The sequence below is a fragment of the Tauraco erythrolophus genome, chromosome 6 (assembly GCF_009769465.1).
Source record: "Tauraco erythrolophus isolate bTauEry1 chromosome 6, bTauEry1.pri, whole genome shotgun sequence".
NCBI classification, from domain to species: Eukaryota; Metazoa; Chordata; class Aves; order Musophagiformes; family Musophagidae; genus Tauraco; species Tauraco erythrolophus.
The window spans coordinates 65,159,914-65,186,610 of NC_141470.1; the positions used below are offsets into that span (position 1 = coordinate 65,159,914).

The 26,697-nt window shown below is 43.3% G+C and overlaps 1 protein-coding gene across 2 annotated transcripts in view; it reads right to left on the minus strand.

The window, feature by feature from the left end:
- BRF1 (BRF1 general transcription factor IIIB subunit) overlaps positions 1–26,228 on the minus strand; it is a 178,570-nt gene extending 152,342 nt beyond the window's left edge. The window contains exons 1-2 of one of the 2 annotated variants that reach the window (XM_086612720.1): positions 26,042–26,228; positions 11,730–11,810 (exon numbers count right to left, since the gene is read on the minus strand). In XM_086612720.1, coding sequence (XP_086468846.1) covers positions 11,730–11,810; positions 26,042–26,228 — 268 coding nt within the window. The remainder of the gene's footprint in view (positions 1–11,729; positions 11,811–26,041) is intronic. The other variant, XM_086612721.1, reaches the window with a different exon arrangement.
- Positions 26,229–26,697: the final 469 nt, after the last annotated feature.

The window sequence follows — 26,697 nt, forward strand, 5'->3', positions numbered from 1 at the left end:
GCATCACCAGCTCTCCAATTTATTTCATAGAGCAAAACAAGAGAGCACTTCCAACACATGAAAAGGGAACTAGGTACTATCAGAGAACACGGTATTAAAAAGCAACAACATTCTCCCTCTCAGGTTCTGAACCACAGTGCCTGTAAAAATGACATAAACACTTCAAAGCTCATGTTTGAACGTTCAAAAGACAGTCCTATGCCATATAAGTGGCGTGCATGTTTTCCATTATCAAAAAAATGAGAGCAGCAGGTACATGGAACTTAAACCAAAGCTACGTTACCTGAAGTATATTTTAAGCTTGTCTAACAACCTTCCACAGCAAAAACGGTTTAATTCAGAAGCTTGTTAGAAGAGGCAGATTACTAGCACAGAATTTTATAGACATTACTAGCAGAGGAAGAAGGAGGAGAGAGGCAGCTGCCTATTTTCTGTCACACTGTACGAGAAGGAAGATAGACTTATTAATATCCAAGTTCATCTCCTTGTGAATGGTACTATAAAAAGCGAATGTTTTAAAAAACATTAGCCTACTAGGTAAACTGTCTTTAAGTAAAGGATTGCTCTCAAGAGAAATGACAGGTTCCAATTACCTACACAAGGCTGTAGGGAGATAAATCTCTGTCAGTGAATTCCACAAACATGATATATATTGTCCTACTCTGTCACACAGAAATTGTTAAAGTTAACAGGGAGAAATTTTAAGACGTGAGAGGCCAAAACTTTAATATTCAAGTAAAAAATTTCACAAGCGTGCAGAATTTTAGAAGGCACTTCTTTTGTTTGTCAAAAGGAAGCAGAGATTTGTGCTTCCCTGGCACAACAGTTTTCTTGCCCACAGCCAACTAATAAACTAAGAGACAGAGCAGAGAGACAGGAAAGGAGATAGAGCAAAGGAATCGCGAAAGACGCCTGTAACTCCAGAGTCACTAACAGGCCAATTCAAAGCAGCTGAACATGTAAATATTCTTTGTTATTAGTTAAGACAAAAGAAGTCATCTGCTAACTCATTTGATTAAGACTTCATTTTTTTTTCTTTTTTGTTTTTCAACTCTAAGGACAATGTTCAAAATTAAAAGAAAAAATAACAGCAGATATCATCCTGAGTCCACATACAGATGGAACTAACACCTCCAAGGAACTTTGCAATTCTAATTTTTCCCTTTTCTGGCTAAGCAAACACAGGAGCACAATAAGAAATACCATCAAAGCTTGACTCACATACTTCAACCAGGTGGGATACCGTGCTCAAAGTTTTACGTTGTCCATCAGCCTCTTGGCAAAATCCTACCATTACATTACCTCCAGCAGATCCTCTACTCTTTAATTAAAGGATCCTAGATCTTCTTCATTAGAAACGTAACAGATCTCATTAAAGGAGACATGGATTCTTTTCCCAATAATGTCACTGTAAGGACATTTTGATGCAGCGCATCAAAAACATCTGAGACGGGTACCTTTATTTGTCATTCCCTATCAAATCACCAAGATGCTCAAAGCTTAAGACAATAAAAATTTTCAAATCTGAACTCAAGTAGGAACTAATGAATCAATGCACAACGAAAAGGTTGTCCTAGATCAGCTGATGAACTTAACTGGTCTTTTGACAAAGATAAACTGGAGATCATGAAGCACAGGGTCTCATTGCCATCTGAGAAAGAAGAGATTTTCCATGTGCTGAAGGAAAACGTGAAGTACCAGAATTTCATAGAATTTCATAGAATTTCATAGAATTTCATAGAATTTCATAGAATCAGGTCTCCCCTCAGCCTCCTCTTCTCCAGGCTAAACAGCCCCAATTCCCTCAGCCGCTCCTCATAAGTTTTATTTTCCAACCCCTTGACCAGTTTAGTCGCCCTTCTCTGGACCCGCTCCAGGAGCTCAATATCTCTCTTAAAGCGAGGGGCCCAAAACTGGACACAATATTCCAGGTGCGGCCTCACCAGTGCCGAGTACAGGGGCAGGATCACTTCCCTATTCCTGCTGGTCACACTATTCTTGATACACGCCAGTATCCCATTGGCCTTTTTGGCCACCTGGGCACACTGCTGGCTCATATCAAGCCGGTAGTCAACCAACACCCTCAGGTCCTTCTCCGCCAGGCAGCTCTCCAGCCACTCTTCCCCGAGCCTATAGCGATGCTTGGGGTTTTTATACCCCAAGTGAAGGACTCTGCACTTGGCCTTATTAAAGCTCATGCCATTGGCCTCAGCCCAACGATCCAGTCTGTTCAAATCCCTCTGAAGGGCCTCCCTACCCTCGAGCAGATCGACACAGCCTCCCAGCTTGGTGTCCTCCGCAAATTTACTGAGGGTACATTCAATCCCCTCATCCAGGTTGTTGATAAAGATGTTAAAGAGAACTGGACCCAGCACTGAGCCCTGGGGAACCCCACTGGTGACCAGCCTCCAGCCGGATTTAGCCCATTTACCACCACTCTTTGGGCCCGGCCATCCAGCCAGTTTTTAACCCAAAGGAGGGTGTGCCTATCCAGGCCAGCAGTTTCCAGTTTCGCAACCAGAACACTATGAGAAACTGTATCAAAGGCTTTACTGAGGTCAAGGAAAACTACATCCACAGCCCTTCCCTCATCAACCAGGCGGGTCACCCCATCATAGAAGGTGATCAGGTTCGATTGGCAAGACCTGCCTTTCATAAACCCATGTTGACTGGGCCTGATCACCCGGATAACCTGTATGTGCTCATTAATAGCACTCAAGATAACCTGTTCCATGACTTTGCCCATCACCGAGGTCAGACTGACAGGCCTGTAGTTCCCCGGATCCTCCTTCCGCCCTTTTTTGTAAATGGGGGTAACACCCGTCAGCCTCCAGTCCAGCGGAACTTCCCCAGTGAGCCAAGACTGCCCAAAGATAATGGACAGGGGTTTGGCAATGACATCCGCCAGCTCTCTCAGGACCCTCGGCTGGATACCATCAGGCCCCATAGACTTGTGGGTATCCAGCTGGTGAAGCAGATCCTTGACCCATTCCTCTTGGATCACAGGAGCTTCGATCTGCTCTCCCTCCCTGCCCTCAGACACCATAGGCCGGCTCACCTGGGAACTACTAACCTTATTATTAAAGACTGAGGCAAAGAAGGCATTAAGGACCTCAGCCTTGTCCTCATCCCTAGTGACAAGCAAGAAGGATCTTTGCTTCCTCAGATGCCTCTGAATCAAACTCCATGGCTCTCTATGAGTAACAAGGAAACAGGCAGGGAAATAACATTCTTCTGATGCTTTTATCCAAATTCCTGGAATTACTTATCCTGGCTAAAGAGTGGGCTTTCTGCCTCTGAGGGTTTTTGTTTGTTTGTTTTTCTTAAAGTGGTTTGTCTGTCTCTTCAAGTCTCTGCTGATTAGTGAAGTTGCCTGCAAACCCCAAAAACTAAAGTTCCGAGAAAGGTGTGTAAGCTATTGAGACACCCTTAAGGTCAGCCATCCGGGACTCCAGCATCTGAGCTGTGGCCTATGTTTTTGTGACTTACCAGAGCCTACGTCAAAGCAGAGGACTAGGATAGCCCACACATACTGAGATTCAAGCAAGCCTCAGAAGCACAGAGGTCCAGCAAGCTGGAACACAAACACAGCAGCCTAGTAACACCTGAAAAGTTCCCTGTTAAACTGTTATGCGATAAGTAACAGTGATAACAAGTGTCAAAGCACAAATGGGTTGGGAAAATAACATACCTTTTAAAATTCTTTGATGAAGATGTTAAGGTATCAAATATTTAACACCTCAAGTCACAACTTTTCTGCTTTCCTGGTTCTGGAGCATGTTCTGATCAGAGAAGAAGAGGAGCAATGAAAAGCAAGAGATACTTGTGCAAGAAATAAGCATGTGAGTGTTATGGCTAGGATACATCTCTGTTTTAGCAGGCTCTAGAGAGGATGGATCTACAGAGCAGGAGAAGGGAAAGTTGTGAGTGGCCTCAAAGGGAGGAAGCTTGAACGTGCTAATGTGCAAAAGGACAGAGCAGTAGAATGCAATTCAGTAGTTCAGTTCTGGCCATGTTAAGTCTTTGTCAACAAGGAGATACATAAACGAAGACAGGCGTAGGATTCATCACCCTTATCTTCAGAGATGAGCAGCTGAGCTTAGTCAACCTAGACTTTCTCTCAGCGAGTGAAGAGGAACAGGCACTTAAGAGAATGAGTCATCTGACTTCCTTTCAGATTATATTAATCACACCCTAAATCTGTCTGCCTCTACACAGAGACCCTGAAAGGAGTTCACGACGATGAGCTCACACAGACATCTAAACTTTGCCATCTGAATCCCACTCTAGCTCGAGCCATGACACGGGACCAGATGGAAGAGGTATGTTGAGAATAAAGAAGTTTACCAGAGAAAAAGGTTGCACTTGAAACAACAACAAAACTCCCCCCCCACCAAAAACAACAAAACACCCACACACAAAAACCACGTAAGATCATCCAAAACGAAAAGGGTAAGATGCCTTGTGCCCTCCTTCATGGAGAGATGAAGAAAATTAATGCATTAAATGAAAAGACAAAGGAAATGACTGAGACAAAGAAGTTGTTAATGATAACAAAGGACTCACAAAGGGCAAGGCAGTAGACAGACCAAAGAGGGTAAAACTGAAGCAACGGTCTGATTAGAAGAGGAAGTCTTTCAAAGCCTTAGTGATTAAAGAAATTTAAGAGGATACAAGACAACCCCAGAAAAGGAGAACACTAAGCAATGGTTAGTTTAAAGACAACAAGAGAAAGCCCGATGGGGTACTAACTGAAGGAGGAGATGGGAGGATTACCATTAACTTCTATCCCAACAGAAAAGAAAGCAAGAAAGACAAGAAAATGGCAGAGAGACTAGACTACAAGTTTCATTATGGAAATCAAAGCCAGAGACAGGAGTTGATACAGGAAGAAGAGTCAAAGAAAAGACTGCATCCAGCAAAGGAAATAATCTGGAAGAATTCAGTGTCTATGCACAGCTGCAAGACAACAAATTCACTGTAGGGTGACAGGTACATGGTGGAACAGCTCACATGACTGGAGTCATGAGGAGGATGGTCACAGGTTTCACAGGACAGACAGGGAAGGTGACAGGGGTCTCATTTTACACAAAGGAACAGTATGAATGCGTGAAGTGCTGCTGAAAAACAAGTAACAGGCCAATAAAGACTTAACAGTTCTAGATGAGAGGCAAGGCCAAAGGAAACACTGTCATGAGCACCTGCTATAGACCACCTGATCTTGAAGACAAAGCCTTCTTCAGACAACAAAAAGATGTCATGGTTCTCATGGTGAACTGTAACCACTCCAGCATCTGCTGGAAGGGAATCATAGTGAGGCACAAACAATACAGTGGACTTCTAGAATGTGTCAAGAAGAGGTCAAGCAGAAGAATTACTGTGATACACTTATTCTCTAGAAAGGAAGAAGTGGTGGAGAATGTAAAGTTTGATGGCTGGCTTCATCACAGCGACCTTAAAATTAGAAAGTTTAAGATCTTGAGGTGTGCGAGGAAGATGGGTAGCATAGTGACAACCCTGGATTTCAGAGGGCAGGCTTCCATTTATTCAGAGAAGTGGTAAGCAGGACTCCTTGAGGTACTGCTGTGAAGGGCAAAGGGGTCAGAAGGACTGGCCAATCTTTATGTACAATCTCCTCGAAGCACAAGGACAGTCCATAGTGATGTGCAGGAAGCTGAGCAGGCAGGGAGTGTGGCAGCTCATGAGTCTCCTTGGTCTTCTGTGGTAATGTCTGTTTTCACATCTTATAGGTCTCTTTACCTAAGTTGGAAGGAAATGGTTACCCGTGGTAGAGAAAGACTGAACAAGGGCTCACTTAAGCAAAAGCTACATACACAAGTCAATTGTACTAGATGGGATGCATCTGAGGATGCTAAGGGAGTTAGGAAAAAGAGGCATCTTTGCCACCTTTAAAAAGTTGTAGGAATTACAGGGGTTTCTCTGACTAGAAGTCAGCAAGCGTCAGGCTTTACTTCCAGAAGAGTAAGTAAGACATTAGAGGCCAGTCAGCCTCCCCTCAGCCTGATGGAAGGCTATGGAACAAATCTACCTGGAAACCATTTCCAGACACATGAAAGGTAAGAAGGTTACCACAAACTGCCAGCACAGATTTAATGACGGCAGATTGTGCCTGACTGCAATAAAAGCTACACTGCAAAGTAAACAGTAACCACTGCTCTTCCCTCGTCCCATTTCATTATTCTCCCTTGGTACCCTGGCAGCCAAACTGAGTAGATACAGACGAGACAGGTGAACTGCAGGTTGGGTGAAAAACTGGCCAGGTTCAAAGGGCAGTGGTCAGCGTTTTAACCATCAGACTTATGAGTGAGATGGATATTGATGTCAATACTGTTTAATGCCTTCATTAACAACATGGACAATGGGACAGGAGGGTGCCTTTGCCAACCTGCAGACAGCATCACATTGGGCCAGTGGTCAATACACTGACGGGCTGTAGGGCTATTCAGAGAAATCTTACAATGCTGGTGAAATGAGCTGACAGAAATCTCATTAAGTTCAGAAAGGCAAATGCAAATTTTTTTGCATCTGAGACAGAAGAACTGCAGGGCAACAATACAGGTTGGGGACTGTTTGGCTATGGAGTAGCTTTGCAGAGAAGGATCTAGATTCCTCATGGACAAAAATAGGAACATGACTCAGCCGCACCCAACTGCAGCGATGAGGGCTACTGTGTCCTAGAGCTGCATTATCAAGACTGTAGCCAGCAGATCAAGGGAAGTAATTATTATCCCCTGTCCAGCACTTGTGAGACTATATTTAGAGTACTTTGTCCAGTTCAGGACTACTTTGCACAAGAAAAGGCACTGACATACTGCAGCAAGTCCAGCAGAGAGCTGCTAAGATGATTAGGAGACTGAAGCACACGGCATAAGGCTTGAGAGCTGAATTTGCTCAGTCTTAAGAAGAGAAAGCTAAGGGGGAGGTCTCATGGTGTCTTCAGCTACTCAGTGGGAGGTTATAAAGAAGACGGAGCCAAAATCGTCAGAGGTGCACAGCAAAAGGATAAGAGGCAAGAGTTACATTTCATAAAATAGGTTCTGACTAGATAGAAGGAAAAAATTCTTCACAGTGAGGGTGGTCACGCATTAGAGAACAGGTTGTCCAGGGAAACTGTATCATATCCTTCCTTGGGGATACTCAAAGCTCAGCTGCACTAGCTGGGCAACTCAAATGCACCTTCAAAGCCACTACTTTGACAGTGGACCTTCGAAAGCCCTCTCCAATCTAAATCATTCTAAGATTCTGCTATCCTCTCTTATAATTTCAGTTTTGTTAAAACAAGATATGTTCTCTGTTCCTCTTCTTGGGATACTTCTGTTTTTCATAAGTGTAATACATTGTCCTGATCTAATTCACACTGTATAGTTCTGGCAGGAAGTAGAGCCCTCCACAATCACTTGGAGGGCAACCAGCTATGAAACTAATGATGACAATGAAGGTTAAAGAATTAAACAAATAGTTTAAATGTAAACAGTCAAAAATGCATTAGAGAACATCTTCAGAAATACCATCCCATTTAGAATTAAAATACTGTTAGCTATGCTTTGGTATTTAAGAGGACTGAGGGAAAAACACACATTCATTTAAAGAAATGATTAAAAACACAGTACAACAGCTCAGAAATTGGATTAGGCTAGATGCAGCTGCAATCTTCAAACTTAGTTTAAGCCAAATTTGAATATCTGCAACTGAAGCTTTCAAGTTATAATCATGCCATTGACCTTCCTTCCCCTCTCCCTTTTCTTTTTGGCCACTGAAGACTATTGAAAGTATCAGAGCTCCAAGTCAAGAACAACTCCCTTGTAACTACGACTCTGACATGGATATAGTGGGAGCAGATTGCCTGCAAGGAAACAAGAATAAACCAGCTATTTAGAGAGATTATGTAATGCAGCACAGAGCTGTAAAAGGAAATTTAAAGACACAGAACTCCGCGTTTCAGCCCTGTAAGTAACTATTAAAGTTGGGCAATGCTGTAACAATTTGAAGAGGCTCAAACAATATAGGAAGAAGTCTCGACAAACGTTCCCTCTCTGAGCTAGAATTTTATTCATAATTCTTCTTTCTCAGAAAAACAGTACTCTTTGGCTATTTTGTTAAACCCTTTAAAAAAAAAAGTTGAAACACCTCTTCACATCATCTCATAGACGTGCAGGTTTTTACTACAAAAATGAGTTCTATAGAGCAGATACGAAGCATTTTGTGGACCCTGAGCTTGTTGAACTTGTGGAGCTTAGTGTCCTCAATTAACAGTACTGCACACCGAAAATCAGACTGATGATGAAGAAATACAACAGTACTAGGTCTTTCCTGCATAAATATTTTAACAAGTGTAAACAAGACTCCAAGTCTTTGTAAGCAGCCAATTCCCAAACAAACACCCACAAACATCAGCTGGCTCAGCAAAGAAAGGCAGATAGACTATGAACTGCCATGCACCACCGTATTATAAACAGCAAGGAAACATACAGCAAAGACATGTGTGATGAGGAACTAGTTCTGGATATTAGACATTCTTACACAAACCTAGAAACTATAAAACCTTCAGAGTTTGCCCATGGCTGTGTTTAGAATATATATATATATAAAAAATAAAAACATAATGAACAAAACAATGTAGAAGAGTCCAGAACTGCTGAGCACTTGTTGTTGGGAGATTTTACTTCTGCATTTCTTCACTTTAGAATGGGAGGGGGGAGCAAGTAAAATTATTATCTTAGGTACTCTAATGAAAAACTGTTTTTCATCTAATTCTAAACATCCTTTAATTACAAGCCTCAAAAAATAGCAGCATCTTACATTCGGCCAGCCCCAGCCGCTTTACTAGCGGAGACAGTGAGCCCAGATCACCTCTCTTTCACCTCCCCTGAGCAGACAGACACTACAGCCAAGGAAAAATTTGGCCCAAACTACATGGGGGAGGGAAGAGAAAGCAGGGGGAGGTCGCTGTTTTTTAAAAAACAGCAAGTCTCTGCTCCACTGCTGGACTTCTCCCCACATCAAGTCAAGCCTGCAGGTTGCTGGCAAGCAGAGCAGGCACAGTGTGAGACCTGCCAGCACTCCCAGACCACACACACGCACGCTCTCAGCTGCTCGCCCATACACTGGGGACAACCTCCGCAGCAATCTGGGCTCCACCACCCATCTCTGCTTTCCAGAGTCTGGTTCTTTTCTTTGGCAACAGCCTACACACAGCACCGTGTAGGAGAAAACCGTGTGAATCGTGTGCTTACGGTACCGCGGGCAGCAGGCAGCCTTGACGTAAGAGCAAGAGCCGTCGGTGAGTTGTGGTGATAGGTCTCCTGAAGCTCACCAGCTGTGCTGCACCAGCATCCCCAGGGGAGCTAATTTCAGCAGTTCATTTGCAACTCAGTTAACCACGGAAATGCAAACGGAGTAGCACCAGCACATAAATAAATAAGTAGCTCAGCGTTTTTTCTGATCAGACAGCGTAGCGCTCCAAGGATAACCGTTCACTTAATCTAACACCGTCAACTACCAGCACGCTTCAGTTTCACTCAGGGAACAAACCCATGCTTTATCTATTTTAAAAAAAAAGTAAGTTCATTTACCTTCCTACACTTTCAAGTCTAAACACAATGGATATTCACATAATTTCACACTCCCCCCACCCCCACCCCAAAAAAAGCCATGACCATGGGCACACAGTGACAGGGTTCGATTTTCTAAGTTCACTGTTATAGCTCAATTTGCAATTAAAAACTATGTAAAGCTTAAAGTGTGATTAAATGCAGCAGACAACTAGCTCATTATACAGCAGCAGAAAGAAAAGCCTTTCAAACACCAATTGCTCTACCTGAAATATCAGCTGCTGTTGTCATGCTTGGGACTGAGCAAGAACATCACTTATCTCCTTGAAAAGAACTTTCCCAGAGACAGATTGGCAGCATGACAAATTCAGGCTGGCTACAGAAATCAAAGACCAAATATTTTTTTCCTATATAAAGGATAGCTACAAAAAGGGAGGAGAAGAAAACCCATAAAGAGCCTCAGACAGGTATAGGTAAAAAGACAAATTATTTTCCCGTTTCGAAACTGTTTGGGAGAATTTCATTTCAGCAACTGTAATTTCTTTTACATGATGCTGATAGACTTTATCCAAGTCAGAATTATGGTGTATGATTAGGGGGGCGCAATGCACAAAAGCTGTGGGAAAGGAAGATGCTCAGACATATTCCCCAGCAAACAGTCATCCAAGAAAGCAGCCATGTTTAGATTTCAAGAAAACGTCTACACTGTCTTTAATTGCCATCACCTTTCAGCATAACCAAAAGGGCTTTTGAAGGATTCAAGCACTCCAAGAAGCAACCGAACAGCATTTTCTCCCTTCAGCATTTTCCTTTTCTACAATTAAAGACAAGGAACCAGGCAGTCCTTATGCACAATAAGCCAATTTATTTTTAAAACACCCGTGCAAAATTACGATTTTGATTAAAGTGCCTTCAGCCAAAGACAAACTTCACTAACTGTAAAAGGTATTCTAGTGGGTTTACTCCACTGCTTATATAGGTTATGCTCCATACAGGCATTTTTAAAACTTGTAAGGTAGTAACTTTGGACTTGACACTGAAATCAGCTCACATAAAGTACGAGCTTTACTCTGCCAAACAAGAAGGGCTCCATATTGTTCAGGACAAACAGATGAATAAAACATCTTGTGTATAAAATAATTTGTATATACATGAGCTGAATAATGCTGAGTAAAGCAATCTGGCTATATTTCAATAACACAGATCAATCTTAACCTTTCTATAGCTATGCAGATGTAACATCATATCAATCTTTGCATATCTATGCAAACATAATATCAGCCAAGATTTTCTGTGTTTTGAGTTGCAAGTATAAGACTTTAATTTAGGAAAACATCTTTATCTAAAATATCTCCTCAAAATGAGCACTATCTCAGTAAAACCCATCTACATCCCTTGGTTAATTGCATGTCAGCTTCTGAGTCTTTGATATGACAGTCCATCAGCTGTCATCTCCAAGAGTCATAAGATAAAAGTATTATTACTTAGCTAAAAAATGACAACTCCTGTCCATTGATATGAGTAACAGCCATTGAAATTGGAAGACGATTCTGTTTCTGGAATAAAAGCTGGTTTTATTCACTCTCTTTAAAGATCATAGATTACGTAGCTCTCAATTAAAATGTATATAGCATGTAATGACAACATTTATTTAAATATTCTCTGGACACCAAAATATTTTTTCCATTTCTCCCCTTCTCTGTTCAACAGTCACATATTAAGTACATGATTACTGTGAAGTATGCATAATATAAGTATTTATACTGCACAAAACCAAAAGTATTTGAACAATTATACTTAAAAATAAACGCATAAAGCATTTCAAAAACCTTGAAAACTGATCAAATAAAAAGCCACAATAGGTTAACAGATAATAAAAAGGTGCAATGGGCATGTCAACCTTGAAAAAGCCCTTTTAAACTACGACAGTATTGTAAGGTGCCATTACCCTTTGTCAGCCAGTTACCTGACCTCATAAATCAGGTATAACAACCAAACGGGAGCAAAATGTAAAATCAGCACCAGGCAGACTTGTCTACTGACTAACAAGTGGCCTGTCAAGGTTTTGAGGTCACATTCAAAACTAAAAATTAATTGTAATCAACCATATTATTAAAAAAAAAAAGTCATATCAACAAGACTAAAGCTTGCAAGTACCGTTCTGCAGAGTTTGTGCTCGCGACTCCTTTCCCAGATTGGCATGGAATCCTCCTCCTAAAGTCAGTGTTTTGCCTGCACCTATTAGGGAAAAAAAGAACACACAAGAAAACAGACATGTCAAATGCCATAACTGAATTAAAATTTTAAGAGGAAACTTCTTCTGCCACTATATTCAGGATCTGTATAATTTACAACATGCCAAATTACATTAAGAAGGGCAACAAAAGTGCCTGAAGGGCTTAAGACATCGAGTACTAATCCTGTGCAATTTATTCTTCCTTGGGATACAATAAGAATTACAAGGCTCCATAAACCCTCCCAATCTCAGCTCCAAAGAAAGTACAAAAATGTCACAACCCCTATTTTAGGCAGAACATGAAAATCAATATCGTAAAACATTTCTTAAAGTAAATGATGAAACAATTGCTTAGTGAGTATTTTTTGTCTGAAGAATATTCAATACAGTATTTTAATAGCTAATTACTGGCACCACAGAACATAAAACATGTTTAGCATTCAATAATGACGGTGTTGGCTACTACAGGCAAAACGCTACTTTAAAATAACTTCAGTTTAACATTAGGCACACACAGTGACGCTTAGGCTACAGAAAACGCAAGTCTGGAACTGCTACGTTTACACCCAGATAGGTTGGAGACTAAAATAAGTCTGAGTTGTAAATTAGCATAAACTAGAGGCTGGTTTATGCATCCGTGCCAACGCTGAGCAGCCTGAATGCAGAGTCCTCTGGGAGTCAATGGAACTACTCATGCAAACCAATCTTGCAGAACAGGGAATTAAACTACCAAAGACAGAAATAGTCTCCCAGTAAAGCAGGAAGTTTTTAAAAAACAATCAGGCTACCTCAAGAAGGATATTTGAATCTACCAGCTTAACAGCAAGTGAGACTGAAAAGCTAAATTGTACAGATTGAAAACAAGTAATTTCTTAGTAATTGGACTTGTACTTAATTCAAGTACTCTGCCCCTCAGAATAGGGAAAAAAAGTCATCTTGCTCCCTACGATGCCTACAGTTTTTCCTCAAGCTCTAGTAGCTATGTTTTCTCATTTTACATCAGTTTTCTAGGACAAATTAGAATGGCTTTGGGATAGAAACATAGAGAGGAGTGAAGTGTCACTTGAAAGCAGTTCAGGACATTTCTTCTATACACCTGAGTAAGATACTTCCATAGCAGGTAGGTGATGAGAAACTGTGACCTAAATTGCTCAATTTACTAGACTTTCCTAGCTGCATTTAATGTATACCTATGTTGAGGAAAAAAACAGTAAAGCTACTATTTGGGCAGAATTATTGTCTATAACTCTTTGAAGCTTAATTTTCCATACAACCTTTAAATTAGGTTTCCAGTGCTATCCACAACAGAAATCGATTTCATCTTCGCTTCATTAACAGATCCTTTCAACAAACAGTAATCAGAAGCTCTCACTACAGTGTCCCACAGCTTAAGTACTTCAGTTCAACATCTTAATTGGAAATGAAAAGTATCCAATAGTGACCTCCTCAGTGGCCATAGAGGTAACTCTCCCAACCCTGTATTTGCACCAGACTATTACAGACAGCAGGATCTCCTTGCCATTCTTATACGTACAGTCTCATATTTCTACAAATGCTCCAAAATAAACTGATGATGCAAAACAGAGAAGCTACCAAACTACTGTAGCACACATAACATTTTTGGTGTACTTTTACTAAGAACACTTTACCCAGCTAACAGTGGCAATAGTTTTATGCACATTTCATTCAGCAGCAAAACTAACTTCAGAAATTCTGCCTTCTACCCTTCTTTTTTCATTGTTTTAAGGCTTGCTTTACCGTGGGCTACCTCACTTGTCTGATTTACAGCAGGAGACCACACGCTCCAGCGGCAGTACAGCGGAGGAGGCCGTAAACTGCAGGGCAAGAGCAGGAATAAGCAGCAAGGCAGGCTGGAGGTAGCAGGCTCATCCAGCACTTGCGTCAAAGGCACCACCAAGCCATTGCCTCCTTCTGTGCACAAAGGCTCCAGAACACTTTTCAGTCCTCGCTGTCTTGGAATACACAGAAATACTGAACTCTATTGGATTATCATTTTCGAAACAGATACGTTACTCTTTTCACAGGTTTCTCTGCTATTAAAAAGCTTACATAAAAGCCATCTGAGAGTGGCGATAAACAATACTATTAACAAAATAATTCGACATACTCAGAAGCTAAAACTCAGAAATAACACAAACAAAATAAAATTAAGCTGAGATTTCAGCAATTTTGTTCTTTAAGATTCTTCTTCATTAGACATCAAGATACAACGCGTACATAAAAGTCATTTCTTTCTAAGCTATAGAGTCTGCAGCAGATACTAGTAGAGCTATCTCAAAGACAAATTCTGCTATCAGAATTGATGTGCCCATTTCTCAGCGACTTAACTGGAAAGACTGCACATCTCTAATTAGCATTTGGCTTTGAAGACTGACAGAAAACTAGTCAGTTGAGCACTTGCGCTCTCAGAACTGCAAACTAATGTTGCCATTGACTATGAAGTCTCACCAACAGCCTTAATCTTTACAAGCAGAATGCAAACCAAACTCATTAACACAACTGTTCAGCTGGGTAATAAAAAGAGAAACTCTTAAAAAAAAGAAAACTGTGAAATCATCAAATTCATTTAAAGACAAAAGTCCCTACAAAGCTAGTTATTTAAAAAGTACAAAGGAAAGGAACCGCAATTGCTAGGCACAACCAAATTAAAATCCCAGCTTAACTGAAATTTTTACATTTCTCGACCTTTCCATTTTTCATTCTACAACTTCAGAAGTGAATTAAACAGGCTTTTGCGTTTTCACATAGAGCTTTCAAGATATACAAAAATACATCCGAGAAGTATTTGGTGTCTGCAAGAACTGCCTGCCAAATCTTCAACATTAACACTAACGGTTCCCTAAGCCAACTCAAATACCTTCCTTCGTGAGGTATTTGTGCCTCCCAAGGTACATCTACTAATCATTTTTTAGAAACTAACTCGGATTCTCAGTGTTGCATAACTGAAGCCTCCTCTCCTTTTCAAGTTAGCTTTAGACTCTTACATGAAATTTTGGACAACAAGGGTTGGAGAGATGTGTTAGGCAGCTCAGAAGTACAGCTACTCAATTTTTTTGTGGTCCTCTCAGTGGACTACAGTGCCTTGAAACACCAAAAGAAGAGAAGTGAGGATGCAGGAGATCATATACCTGGAAACTTGTCAACACTCAGTCAGAGCTCACGCAGGTCCAGAGCCAGCCCATGACCCCGCACTACTCAAGCACTGGACTACAGTGACTGTCCCTCAAGCAGCCAAGAGCAGCCATCCCCACATCTGCTCTTTCCAGCACAGTCTCGGGCACAGTAGGGTCGGACCCAGGCACCTTGGCCACTTCTGTTTCGCTCCACTGACTCACTATCAAGTCACATCACTCAGCTTCTCTACAAAAACGTTCCTCAAGCAGTGAAAAGAGCAAGCAAAGCTTGAAGTCTGTGGTAACCTTGAACAGCAACAAAAAAGACAGATAGCAGGAACAGCACTTAATGCATCCCTCCATACAGAGGAGGCAAAGAGCAGCCATTCAGGCATCTGCAGCTTAAAGGGCACTTTTCTGAGAGCGAGAGACATGCTGAGTTTCAGATTCAACATCTGAAGAAGAAAGAGATTCAGTCCCAGCATTACGGATTTTGTTTCTTCTACACAAATGAACAAGTGAAGACAGGGAACGAAGCTGCTTGCAACTTGAACTGAAGTGTATCTGCTGTTGGATAGGACCAGTCCTACCAAAATCCTTTCCCGTGAAATTAAAACCAATAAACATCAGCTCCTTCTTCAGAACAAGGTAGGAGAAAAACCTTCAGTTTAAAACTCCCATGTTTGCAGACCCAGCATAAAATCTGGGTCTGGTAAAGAATGCAGATAACATCACACCAACGGTTTCATAATCAGGATAGACTAGAATATCCAATACGAAAAATTAATGAGCTTCCTACTTAAGTTAGACCATAAGTCAAAAGGAGAGTAAGTAAATATCCCATTACAATTCGTGCCTACAATAGCAAAATCATGCAATTAAAGTTTTTTGAACACACAAAACTACTAAAGTCTAACTGAAATCTTCTCTCAGCCATTTTACAAGGAAGTTAATAGATCTGCACGCACCACAGCCTGCTGAAAAGCTACTACTGAATAAACCTACACAGAAAACTTCCCAGTCTGCTCCATCACAGCTAGCTATCTATGGGCTTATTTTCTTAACAACCAACTGAGAAGATAAATATACTGTTGTGTCCACCATGCCCAAGTTCAGGGCTGCACAAGCCTATGGACCCAGTTTGCATCCAAGTTACGTGCAAGATTCAGCATTTTCACAACTGACAGCAGGATATTCTGCAGCACTTCAAGCAAGCATTTGTTGCCATCACAAGGACAGCACAAAAAAGACTCAACTGCCAGAAAAAAACCACTATGCACTTAACTCTGATGCAAGATTGCCACCTGGAGGACTTCTAGAAGAGAAGCAAAAATTAATTCAGTTCATCTCACTAAAACATATAGCGGATAACTATTTTTTGCATGGAGTAGATGCAAATTTCCCCTCTTTCTTCCCAACACAACATGGTTATGAATTAATTTTGTAATGAGAAAACCTTGAACAAAGTGTAATGGGTAAATACTCTTCGGGATTTCCCAAAAAGGTCTGCAAATCCAGCATATCCATACTTTCTCCTGTGTTGCAAATTACATCATGATCAAACTGTAGAATTTAAAATTAACTGTGAATTATTGTCATCTCTAGAAATCTGGACCACTAGTAAGAGGAATTTTGCTGATATTAACATTATTATTCACTCTTTCAGTATCCAATGATTTCCTTTCAAGTTTAGTGTACATATTACTGGTGGAATCCACCTCAGGACTGTTCAAGGTGGATTTGTAAGAAATATTTTATGTCAGGTTTTGGTCTATCAATATATCCTACAAAGGAACCAATTAACAACTATCAATTTAAAACAAAACCCCTACTCCTTCCACTTTTGTAATACTGAAAAATGCAGAAGAATCCTTCATTGTGTGTAACAACTGACCAGACAAAATCACAGAATCTGATACAGAGAGTTCATCCTCTTTACCAACTGTCCCACTAGCACTTACTGTGATAGTAACTGTCATCTTACGAAGTTCCAGAGGAAAAAAAGGCCTAGAAGATGAATGGCTAGTAAGCTTAGCTTAAGCTTTATGAAAGCTTTTCCTCCCTGTATCTTGTTCCTGTCTTTCCAGTTTGCTGACAGTAACTTTCCCTTTCCACAAACCCCAAAAGACTGAAAATCTTTGATCAAAGCAAACACCAGACAAGTCCTATGCTTGAGGTCAATGTAGCTCGCACTCCTAGAGGGAAAACCACCTTGAAGTTTTCAAGGTTGAAATAGTACATAAAGAACCTTTCAATAAGCTTCCACAGGCACATCTGAAAAATTGAGTATACCACAGCCTTACTACAGGGTAAGCTACATTAAATTCATCAAGGAACACTGCAGAGTAAGAGTACACGTTCAGTATTTACGGCAGTGCAAACTGGCCGCTGTAGTAAGTTGCTTATAATTTACTTGCAACAAAAAATTTCTGTTAGTGGAAAGAAACTTTTCCTTGATACTCTAACATCTGAAAAGCCTACTTAAAAGTGTGTGGAGCCTCCTACACTGGAAGTTTTAACAAACACTTGGTGGTGTTTTAAGGACTACTAGTTCACAACTTTCATTTCTCCCTACAAGCAAAAGCAAGCAGATAATTTTCCAGGAATAACGTTCTTCCATCAGCCTCAAATTAGTACCTTGCATACTCATGTACATTTGTAGATGGACAGTCTTAATGTATGCATGCTGTACAAGAGGTGTGAGCTCTACATGATCCTCACTTAGTGCTGAACTTGGATTAATGCAGTCAATGCCCCTTGCAGCCTCCCATTTCTATGAGTGGCTGCAAGGGACAACCATATCTGCAAGAGGCCAACCATATCCTGGGCTGCACGAAAAGTGTGGCCAGCAGGTCAAGGGAGGTGACTCTGCCCCTCTACTCTGCTCTCGTGAGACCCCACCTGGAATACTGCGTTCAGCTCTGGAGTCTCCAACACAAGAAGGACATAGAACTGCTGGAGCAAGTCCAGAGGAGGGCCACAAAAATGATCCGAGGGAACTGGAGCACCTCTGCTATGAAGACGGGCTGAGAGAGTTGCGACTGTTCAGCCTGGAGAAGAGAAGGCTCTGGGGAGACCTTATAGCAGCTTTCCAGTACCTAAAGGGGCCTACAGGAAACCTGGAGAGGGACTTTTGACAAGGGCATGTAGTGATGGGACAAGGGGCAATGGCTTTAAACTGAAAGAGGGCAGATTTAGATTAAACCTAAGGAAGAAACTCTTCACTCAGAGGGTGGTGAGGCACTGGAACAGGCTGCCCAGAGAAGTTGTGGATGCTCCATCCCTGGAAGTGTTCAAGGCCAGGTTGGATGAAGCTTTGAGCAACCTGACCTAGGGGAAGGTGTCCCTGCCTGTGGCAGGGGGGTTGGAACTAGATAATCTTTAAGGTCCCTTCCAACCCAAACCATCCTATGATTCTATGACTATGTCTGTATAGTTGTCACCATCCTAAAACCTCCTGACTTAGTCACTAAGTAAGAGTAAGTTAAAAGACTAATTCACACCCATTACCGTAAATTTCAAATAACAAATGCCAACTTAGCATTTAAAGAAAAGAATATGCATTTTTAATTTAGTTTATTACATATTTTTAAATCAAAAGCCACCAAATAGAAATTCCAAGTAATCAACCATAAAACAGTAAATCTACTTCAAGACAGTCATGCTGTTCAGTGTCGCAGAGACACACTGGCAATGTTCATTCACCCCGGACCCCAAACACAGGGCAGGTCCTGCGGGGGATGAATCCCACCTTGGTGACCAGCCTGCAATCACTCCATAACCGTCCTACTGAGGCTTTCCACAACATGCATTTGAGGATGAAGTATCCTCATATTCTGTAAGTCTTATCTGGAGTTGATGAACGGCCCTAGCTCCACCAACTTGTCTTCTCCATCCTACAGTTCTGTCACCTCAGGCTACAGGATCTGCATTTCATTACATCAATCTTCATTTTTCATCTCATTTTCCCTGGGGAAAACAGCTCACACAGCAGTGCTGGCCACCCCTCTCCTCTCTCTGCCTAGTTTCAGATAAACCTGAGAGGGGGACAGAGGTCTCAAAATTATGACGTTTCTATCAGTTTTGTAAAAACAAGCAACTAGTTGGGGAAGACGTGCTAAATAAGAGCTAGCTAAAAGCTTCTGAAAAATAATTCCAATTTAAATTTTTACTAGAGATGTGACCCAAACTCTGTAGCAGGTTAAGGGCAGCCCCAGCCTGGGGCACCAGGCACCTCTGCGGATCCAGGGATGGGCTGAGGCCAGGCGAGATGTCAGCCTGCACGTGAGGGCAGGATCAGGCCCAGCAAAGGGAACCAAGGTCTGACACAGCCCCAGGATGGCCAGGCAGGGTCACAGGGACAGGCTGAGGCCAGGTGGGACAAGGCTGTGGTGAGCTGGAGATCAGCCCTGCTGCAGCATCACTGGGGCAGGGGCTGACATCCACGGGGGGCTGACATGGGGTCCGGGGCCATGGGCAGGGTGAGGGCAGTCCTGGGGAGAAGCTGGTCAGGACCAGCAAGGACCAGTAGTGCCTGGTGAAGCAGGCAGCTCACTGCCACTGGACCACACACACACAGGGATCCCAAACATTTCTAAAAGGCAGGTTTCCAGACTGCCTCATGGCTTGCACCGAGGAAACTTATCGGATGCTATTTTTCTCAACTTACCATCAAGCATCTAAAGGCAATCTTTGGAACAAAAGAAGCTGAGCTTCCCCAGACAGTAAGTTTCAGGATCACGAGCTCAGTATGCCTTGCAGTGCCCTTTTCTGGTGCTGTATTTTCTCAGTTACATCTTCCAGCTTGCTGCTGCGCTGCCTGCACGTCAGCTTCCTCAGGTGGGACTGTTCTCTTCCCCTTTGATTAGTGCCAGAAGCCCTAAACTTCCACTTTCTCAGCTTCTTTAAACAAAAACCTGAAGAGAGATCTGGACTGTCAACGTTCGCTCCATGTTGAGCTTTCCTCCCGTCACTCTCTTCAGCTTTATACTTGGCTTTTCTCCTGCCAGCCTCAGGGAAAATACTTGTGAAAACAGTTTCTCCCAACAACTACCACAAGATGAGGGACTCCCACCCAGACACTGTGAAAGAGTGATCAGAGAATTTGCCACCTTCAAACACGGCACACAACTCCCAACTTGCCTCTCTACAAAAGCAGCAGCCATCAAACTGATGCAGACTGGAGAAGGGCTCAGCGGAGCTCTGTCTTCCAGGACAGAATTACAGTATAATGGAGAAGGAGAAACGTAGCTCACTCTTAGACCCTGTATTGCTGTACTTCATGCTGGGATGTGTTGAAACGTTATGATTGATGGGAGTCTGTTGAGAACTTAGGTATGAAAAGAAAAGAAAAAAAAAAGCAAGATGCATTCATTCCAGTTAGCAGAATGAGGAATTTTAATTCAAATGCTCTCTAAATTTCACAAGAAGCCACAGAAAACAACCTCTTTTGGCTAGTTTGAGACAGTCTGAACTAGCTATAAGGTGGATAGTTATTCTTCGAAACTAGACTCAGCTAGGAAAAGCACACACCTCAAACATTTTCTGTACAATTAACAGAGCTTCTTGGAGTTCAAATGTGCATGACAACCCTTTTCCACTTATCCAGGGTCAAATCAGTCAAGCTTAGAAACTCAATTTCAAAACCTGGCCTTCACAAGCTTCAAGAGAATAACATGGCCAAGGTTAAGTGTTGAGGCTGGACTCTTACCTGACTGTGACCACTTCCAACAGAATTAAGAACTATAGCTAACTGGACCAGTACAGGAAGTATCAAAGCTTTCACAAGCTTGTGCTTTGTCAGGACTTTCCCCTCAGAAGATCAATAGAAAGACACACAGTAGCCCCCTTCCAGAGCATGAAGAGAGTATTCCCTGGCTAGTGAAAGAACTTACTAGCTCATGACCCAGCAAGTGACAGGTACGTCACAAGAGATGACTTGCCACTCTCTGCAACAGACAGCATTAAGAAGAATTGTGGATTAGACTAACCTGCAATCACATCCTCCATTTCCATCAAGACCATGGCAAAGAGCACTGGTGTTATTATGCTGAGACAAATAGGTCATACTCATCGCCAAAGGGTGTCCCACCAGGGCTGGGATGGCCTGGCTCTCTCTGCGTATTTATATAAGCACACTATCTCCTTCTAGATGCCCCAACTACCTTCAGGGAAGATTTCACGGTCCTTAATACAAAGTACTGCATATGCAACTTCATAAACCTTATTGTAACTAAATCTTTGTCCTGTAGTCTGTATTTCCAGATCTCTTATCACAGACTCTCACAATTGTAAACTCTACTACCAACTTCTCACAAGGAGATCAGAAGAATTAGCTAAGCATTTTCAAAAGAGAACATACCTATATAACCGTCAAAGAAGAGTTTTGTGTTCACCACTTCTCAAAACACAAGCTGGAAAAAAAAAACAGTATTAATACCTAGGGACACTTACACTTTATGTTGCAAAACTATAGTTCCCTGATTCTTGGTTCAGTTTTAAAAGAATGGCCAAAACCCTCAAAAACATCTTTGTAGAGCTCAAAGAACATTATCTTCCTCTGAAGACTCAAAAGAAGAGCTATGACAAGTCAGACTGAAGGACTATCTAGTCCAGTACCCTACCTCTCAACTGTGAAGTCTGTTAATGTACACGCCTACAAGTGAGCACAAAACATCGGAGCAAAGCTTGTCACGATACTTCTCTCATATAATCTCCCACAGTCTAGACATCTGTGACTCAAGGATGTCCCGAGCCCGAAACAGTATCTTTGCTTTAATTGCCATGACACATTTTTATTCTGTTTGTCCAATCATTTTTGAACCCATGTAAACATCCGCAAGATGAACAATTATTTTTTCAAAAAAAAAACCAAACCAAAACAAACCTTTCTGATGCTTCTGAATCTACTTGCTACCTTTAAAATAAGCTAGATTCTAGCTTTCTTAGCACTCTCTAGTTTCTGCATTATCTGATATTGAACAATCACTCATCCTTGCCACGTTATTCTACAGACCTCTACTATGTCCCCATTCAATCATCGCTTTTCCAGTCTGAAGAGGTTGAGTCTATCCAGTCATTTCTCACTTAGAAGCTCTTCAAGAAGCCCTCCTCTTGATCACCTCATCTTCCTCTCTGTATCTTTTCTAGTTCTATTAGAGGTTTTCTTGAGGAGGGGGAAGAAAAGAAAGGAACAGTCCAGAAGTGCACACAGTATTTAAGCTGCAGATAGTGCTGTGGATGCGTAACAGTGACACGTGCTATCATATGCTTTTTGTGATAACTTCTAACATTCCTCTCCCCACCCCGTTTTTTTTGTACTGTGAATGAACACTGAGCTGAATGTTTTTACATTTACCGATCCATTAAGACCTAGGGATCTCATTCCCAAGTTACACTAGCCAGTCCAGATTCTATCGTCCCACATACGGAGGAAAGGAACAATTCTTCCTCTCACTGCAACTCTCAATCCCATGTGCTATCCTACTACCCAGCTACTAAGAGCAATAGGTCCTTCTACAGTCTTCAGTATGCCAAATAATTCAGTGTTGCCAGCAAACCTCATTAACTCACCATTCGCTTGTTTCCCATATCATCAGCCCACGTGTCTGTGGAACTTTACCGCCACGTACTTCAGGAGACTTATTATTTATTTCTAGGCTATGTTTCTTATAATTTGAATAGTTACTCTCCTCTGCAAGGACTTTCCCTTATCCATGACAACTCAGATTCTTTAAAAGCTTCTGGTGAAGGATCTTGCCAATCTCCTTTTACAAATCCAACGATCTTGTTTGTCCACTTAACTGACTTCTTCAGAAACCTCCAAAAGACCTGCAAGGCATGCCTTCACTCTGCCAAAAAAACACTCTTCCCTCATACTTACCTGCATATTCATCTATTTTGTCCTTCGCTGCTTCCACCCTTTTGCCCAACATACTCACTAGCCTCATTTCCCCAAACCTTGCTACAGTAGCAAAGCCACATCTTTCAGTTATATTCAGGTACAAGCCCACACTTTCTCAGCACACTAATGCTCAGATGTTAAAACTGTCAAAACAATGGAAACAAAACAGACTCACACATCTGCACTGGAAAACACTGGCCATACCAAATTTCTCTGTGAAATGCATCAGTGTCGAGGCTGTGGCTTTCTACACTAGGCAAACAGATAGCGACATACGAATACTGCCCAGGAAAACTTAACTGTGATCTCACATCTTCCAACCCTGAGAAAACAAAAGAAGGGATTTCCCACGTTTTATAGAGAGGTTGCTGAGCTTACTAGCAAGGACTTGGCACGATCTAGACAGGCCACTTTGTATTAATAGAGAGAAGTGTACAACTCTCTTCCTCCTTCAAACAAATGCAAGATTCTGAATCCTTAATCCTTAATCCTTATCCAGCTTGGCAAAATAAAAGGTGTTGCTAGATGTACCAAAGTACAGTATCTCAGTGCTTTCCACTCCCTTTTGCTTCTTTATGATGGAGTTGAAACTAAATCGTGAATAAAGGCATCTATAACTATTCAATGTTTATTAGCACACAAACAGAAGCCCTCACGGATCCTGGAAGAGTTTGGGGAATCTTGTTGCACAACCAGGAGCTCTGAACTCTGTAGACATCAAGAGCCCCATTCAACTCCCAGCTATGCAACAGAGAACCTGACAGCTTACAAAACCTAGACAACGGTCTCTGAGTCATCCAGCCCTTCTGACCAAGAGCCAGGGTCTCAAAAACAGTGTCTTGGGCACCTCTGACACTCCAAACACTCCACACGGCAGGGCTGCCCATGAACACCAGACTGCAGTCCAAGCAGCCTCAGCCCAAGGCATTTCATACACAGGGGATCCCTCAGAGTCACACCTAAAGAGGCTACAAAGACGACAGGAAAAGTTGTTAAAAACTAGTAACTTTGATGGAAATCTGCTTACATAACCAGAAAAGTCACTGAGAGCCAGAGCCTACAGAAAATGTTGCTTTCCGCAAGTACACGTTTTCTGACTTAAAAGAAATATACATTCCATTGGAGATTCTCCAGCCAGCATAACACTCAGAGATACAAATCATGTCTTGCTTACCCAGGAAAGGACTTTTCTCCCCATTCCCAAGGACTTAAATCAGTGTCACTCAAGTATAATAGACAAGCATACATCATGAAGACACTGTTACTGCACCACACCTTTTCAGATTAGCTTGTATCACTCAGTTTAAGTTAAGAAAAAAAAAAAATTTCACAACAAAAGCATGTGTTTTGGAACATAAAGAATTAAATCAGCACAAATCACCCATATCCAAGCTTCCTTAAAATATTTATTGCATGAAATAGAGTCCCTACTAATCCTTGCAGTAGCTTAGCAAATCTACAAACGGCATTGTTTTTAAAGTCCTGTTCTGCTGTTTCCACAAATATTTCACCAAAATGCATACCTTACCACACATGGGGACTTGCTAGAAGATCACAGTGAAGCCCATGTAACCACACCTTGTGCCAGCCAGATAAAGCCACCACAACCATTCCTAGAATGCGCTACAATTACATTTTCACTTTTACACACCCACCTATCCTCCCGGTGCTTATCTGTCCTCACAGGTGCTAGAATTATTTTTTCAGAGTAACATATGACAGGTAACTAACCAGCTATACAAGATCAAAGAATTAACATGCTATCTATCAATAAAACATTAGCCAACACAGCACCTCAGGACTTGCATGAAAGCAAAAAGGGTCCCTTAAAGGAACCTAGGAAAGTACTGTGCAATTCATCCAGAAGAAGAAAAAGCCTCAGTGCGGTGCACTTCTCTCTTTTGCTTTTGATTTTTTTTTTGGTAGGATAAAGGCATCCCAAAATGCACTCTAGTTTGCAAGCCATCTGTCCTGCATAATCTCAGGTGGGAGGGAAAAAGCAGTACCAGCCCTTAAAAATGTAGTCTCCACATGACTAGAAGAAAAAGTGAAGGATACAAGAGCTGCTCATAAGCTATAAAAAAAGCAATACTAGCACCCTGAGCTGGAAGACAGGAATGGCATCAGACAAATCCTAGTCTACAGTAAACTCCCAAACTCCAAGATGCAGTGCTGCCCTCTCCACCACAACTCCTCTTCCTTCCCCACACCTGTACAATCCATCAGTCCCCCTTGTTTCACTGCTAAGCTCCTTCCCCTGCTTCTTGCTTCTGTTTCTTTCTCCTTATACAGATTCCTCACGCTCATTTTCCTTATCTCCCCTTCCAAACACTACGTCCTCTTCACGCGGCCTTTTTTCCAGGCACACAAGCCTTATCCTCCAGGGCATTCACACAAACACCCCAACCCAACTATTTACAGAAGATGACTCTTGACCTTTCACTTCCAGCCTTTCTCCTCCATCACGCTGCCTCTGTGACCCCATGTACTCCCTCTACCCATCAAACACCCAAGTCTCCTCTCCTCTACCCCAAATAATTTCATATACCTCCCCATTCTCCACGACCAGTCCTCCCACAGAGCCTCAAACCTCTCACGCACCCAACCCACCCCACCCGAGCTCCAGTCCCTCACACACTGACTCCTGTCACACGCAGAGCATCTCTCCCATCTTGCACAGCTTTTTCCCCATTCACCCCAGCCTCCCCCCACTCCATTTCTGTCTCACCTTGCACAGCACCCTGTCCTCTCTCCCCAGGCACCTCCACCCATCTCCAGTTTGTGCAGCCCCGGCTCCCACATGCGACATCCCCAGGAGCCTCTCTGCACAGCTCCTTTGCACAGCACCCTGTCCCCCACGCACCGACCCTGTACCCACTTCGCACAGCACCCTTTCCCTAAACATTGTCCTTCCCGCCCAGCACCCACTCCTCCACGCACCATCCCCGTAACTCCACCCTCCAGCACAGCACCCTCACCCCCGCGCCCCGTCCCTGCGCTCCGCACCCCTCACAGCACCCTCTCCCTCTGCAATGTCCCTTGTCCCCACCGCTCTCTCACCCTGTCCCCATCCATTGCGCCTTATTCCCCCCCGCACCCTCTCCCCGCACACGGTCCCCGGTCCCCGCAGCACCACACCCCCCGCCCCGGCCCGGGGCACGTGCGCCCCGCCCCGCCCCGGCCCGGCGGCGCTCACCGTCCAGCGACACGAACTGCCCCACGGCGGAGGAGCCGCCGCCGCTGTTCTCCACGAACTGCACCTCGGAGACGATGATGTTGTCCTCCAGCACCGAGCCGCAGCCCGTGCACACCGCATCCCCGCGCGCCGCGTCCACCTCGATCTCCGAGCAGCCGCAGGCAGCGCACACCCGTCCGCCCGGCATCGTGCCCAGCGCCCCGGGCCGGGCCGGGACCCGGCCGGCCCGCTGCCTCCTCCCGGCCGGCCCGCTGCCTCCTCCCCGCCGCTACCGCCGCCCGCCCGGCACGGCGCGGCGCGGCTCAGCCGGGCCTCGGCACAGGCCTCGCTCGCCGGGACCGGCAGGGGGAGGAGCGCGGCGGCGGCCGGCCCTGCCCGCTCTCGCGAGACTTCGCCCGTCGCTCCGCACCCCTGCGGCGGGGCTCGTCCCTCAGCGGAGCGGGGCGGTTCATCTGCCCGAGTCTGCCGGGGAGGTGCGGCGGCCATCCCGGTGTGCCCTGCCGGCGGGAGGCACCTTGCTGGGTGCGCTTCGGGCGTTCCCGTCTCCATTCTCAAAAAAAGACCGCAAACCACGCCTGGCCTCCAGCCCTCCGCGCCTGGCTGTGGCGGGGGGCGAGTCTGGCTAAGGAGGGCAAGCCCGGCGCCGGAGCGGGGCC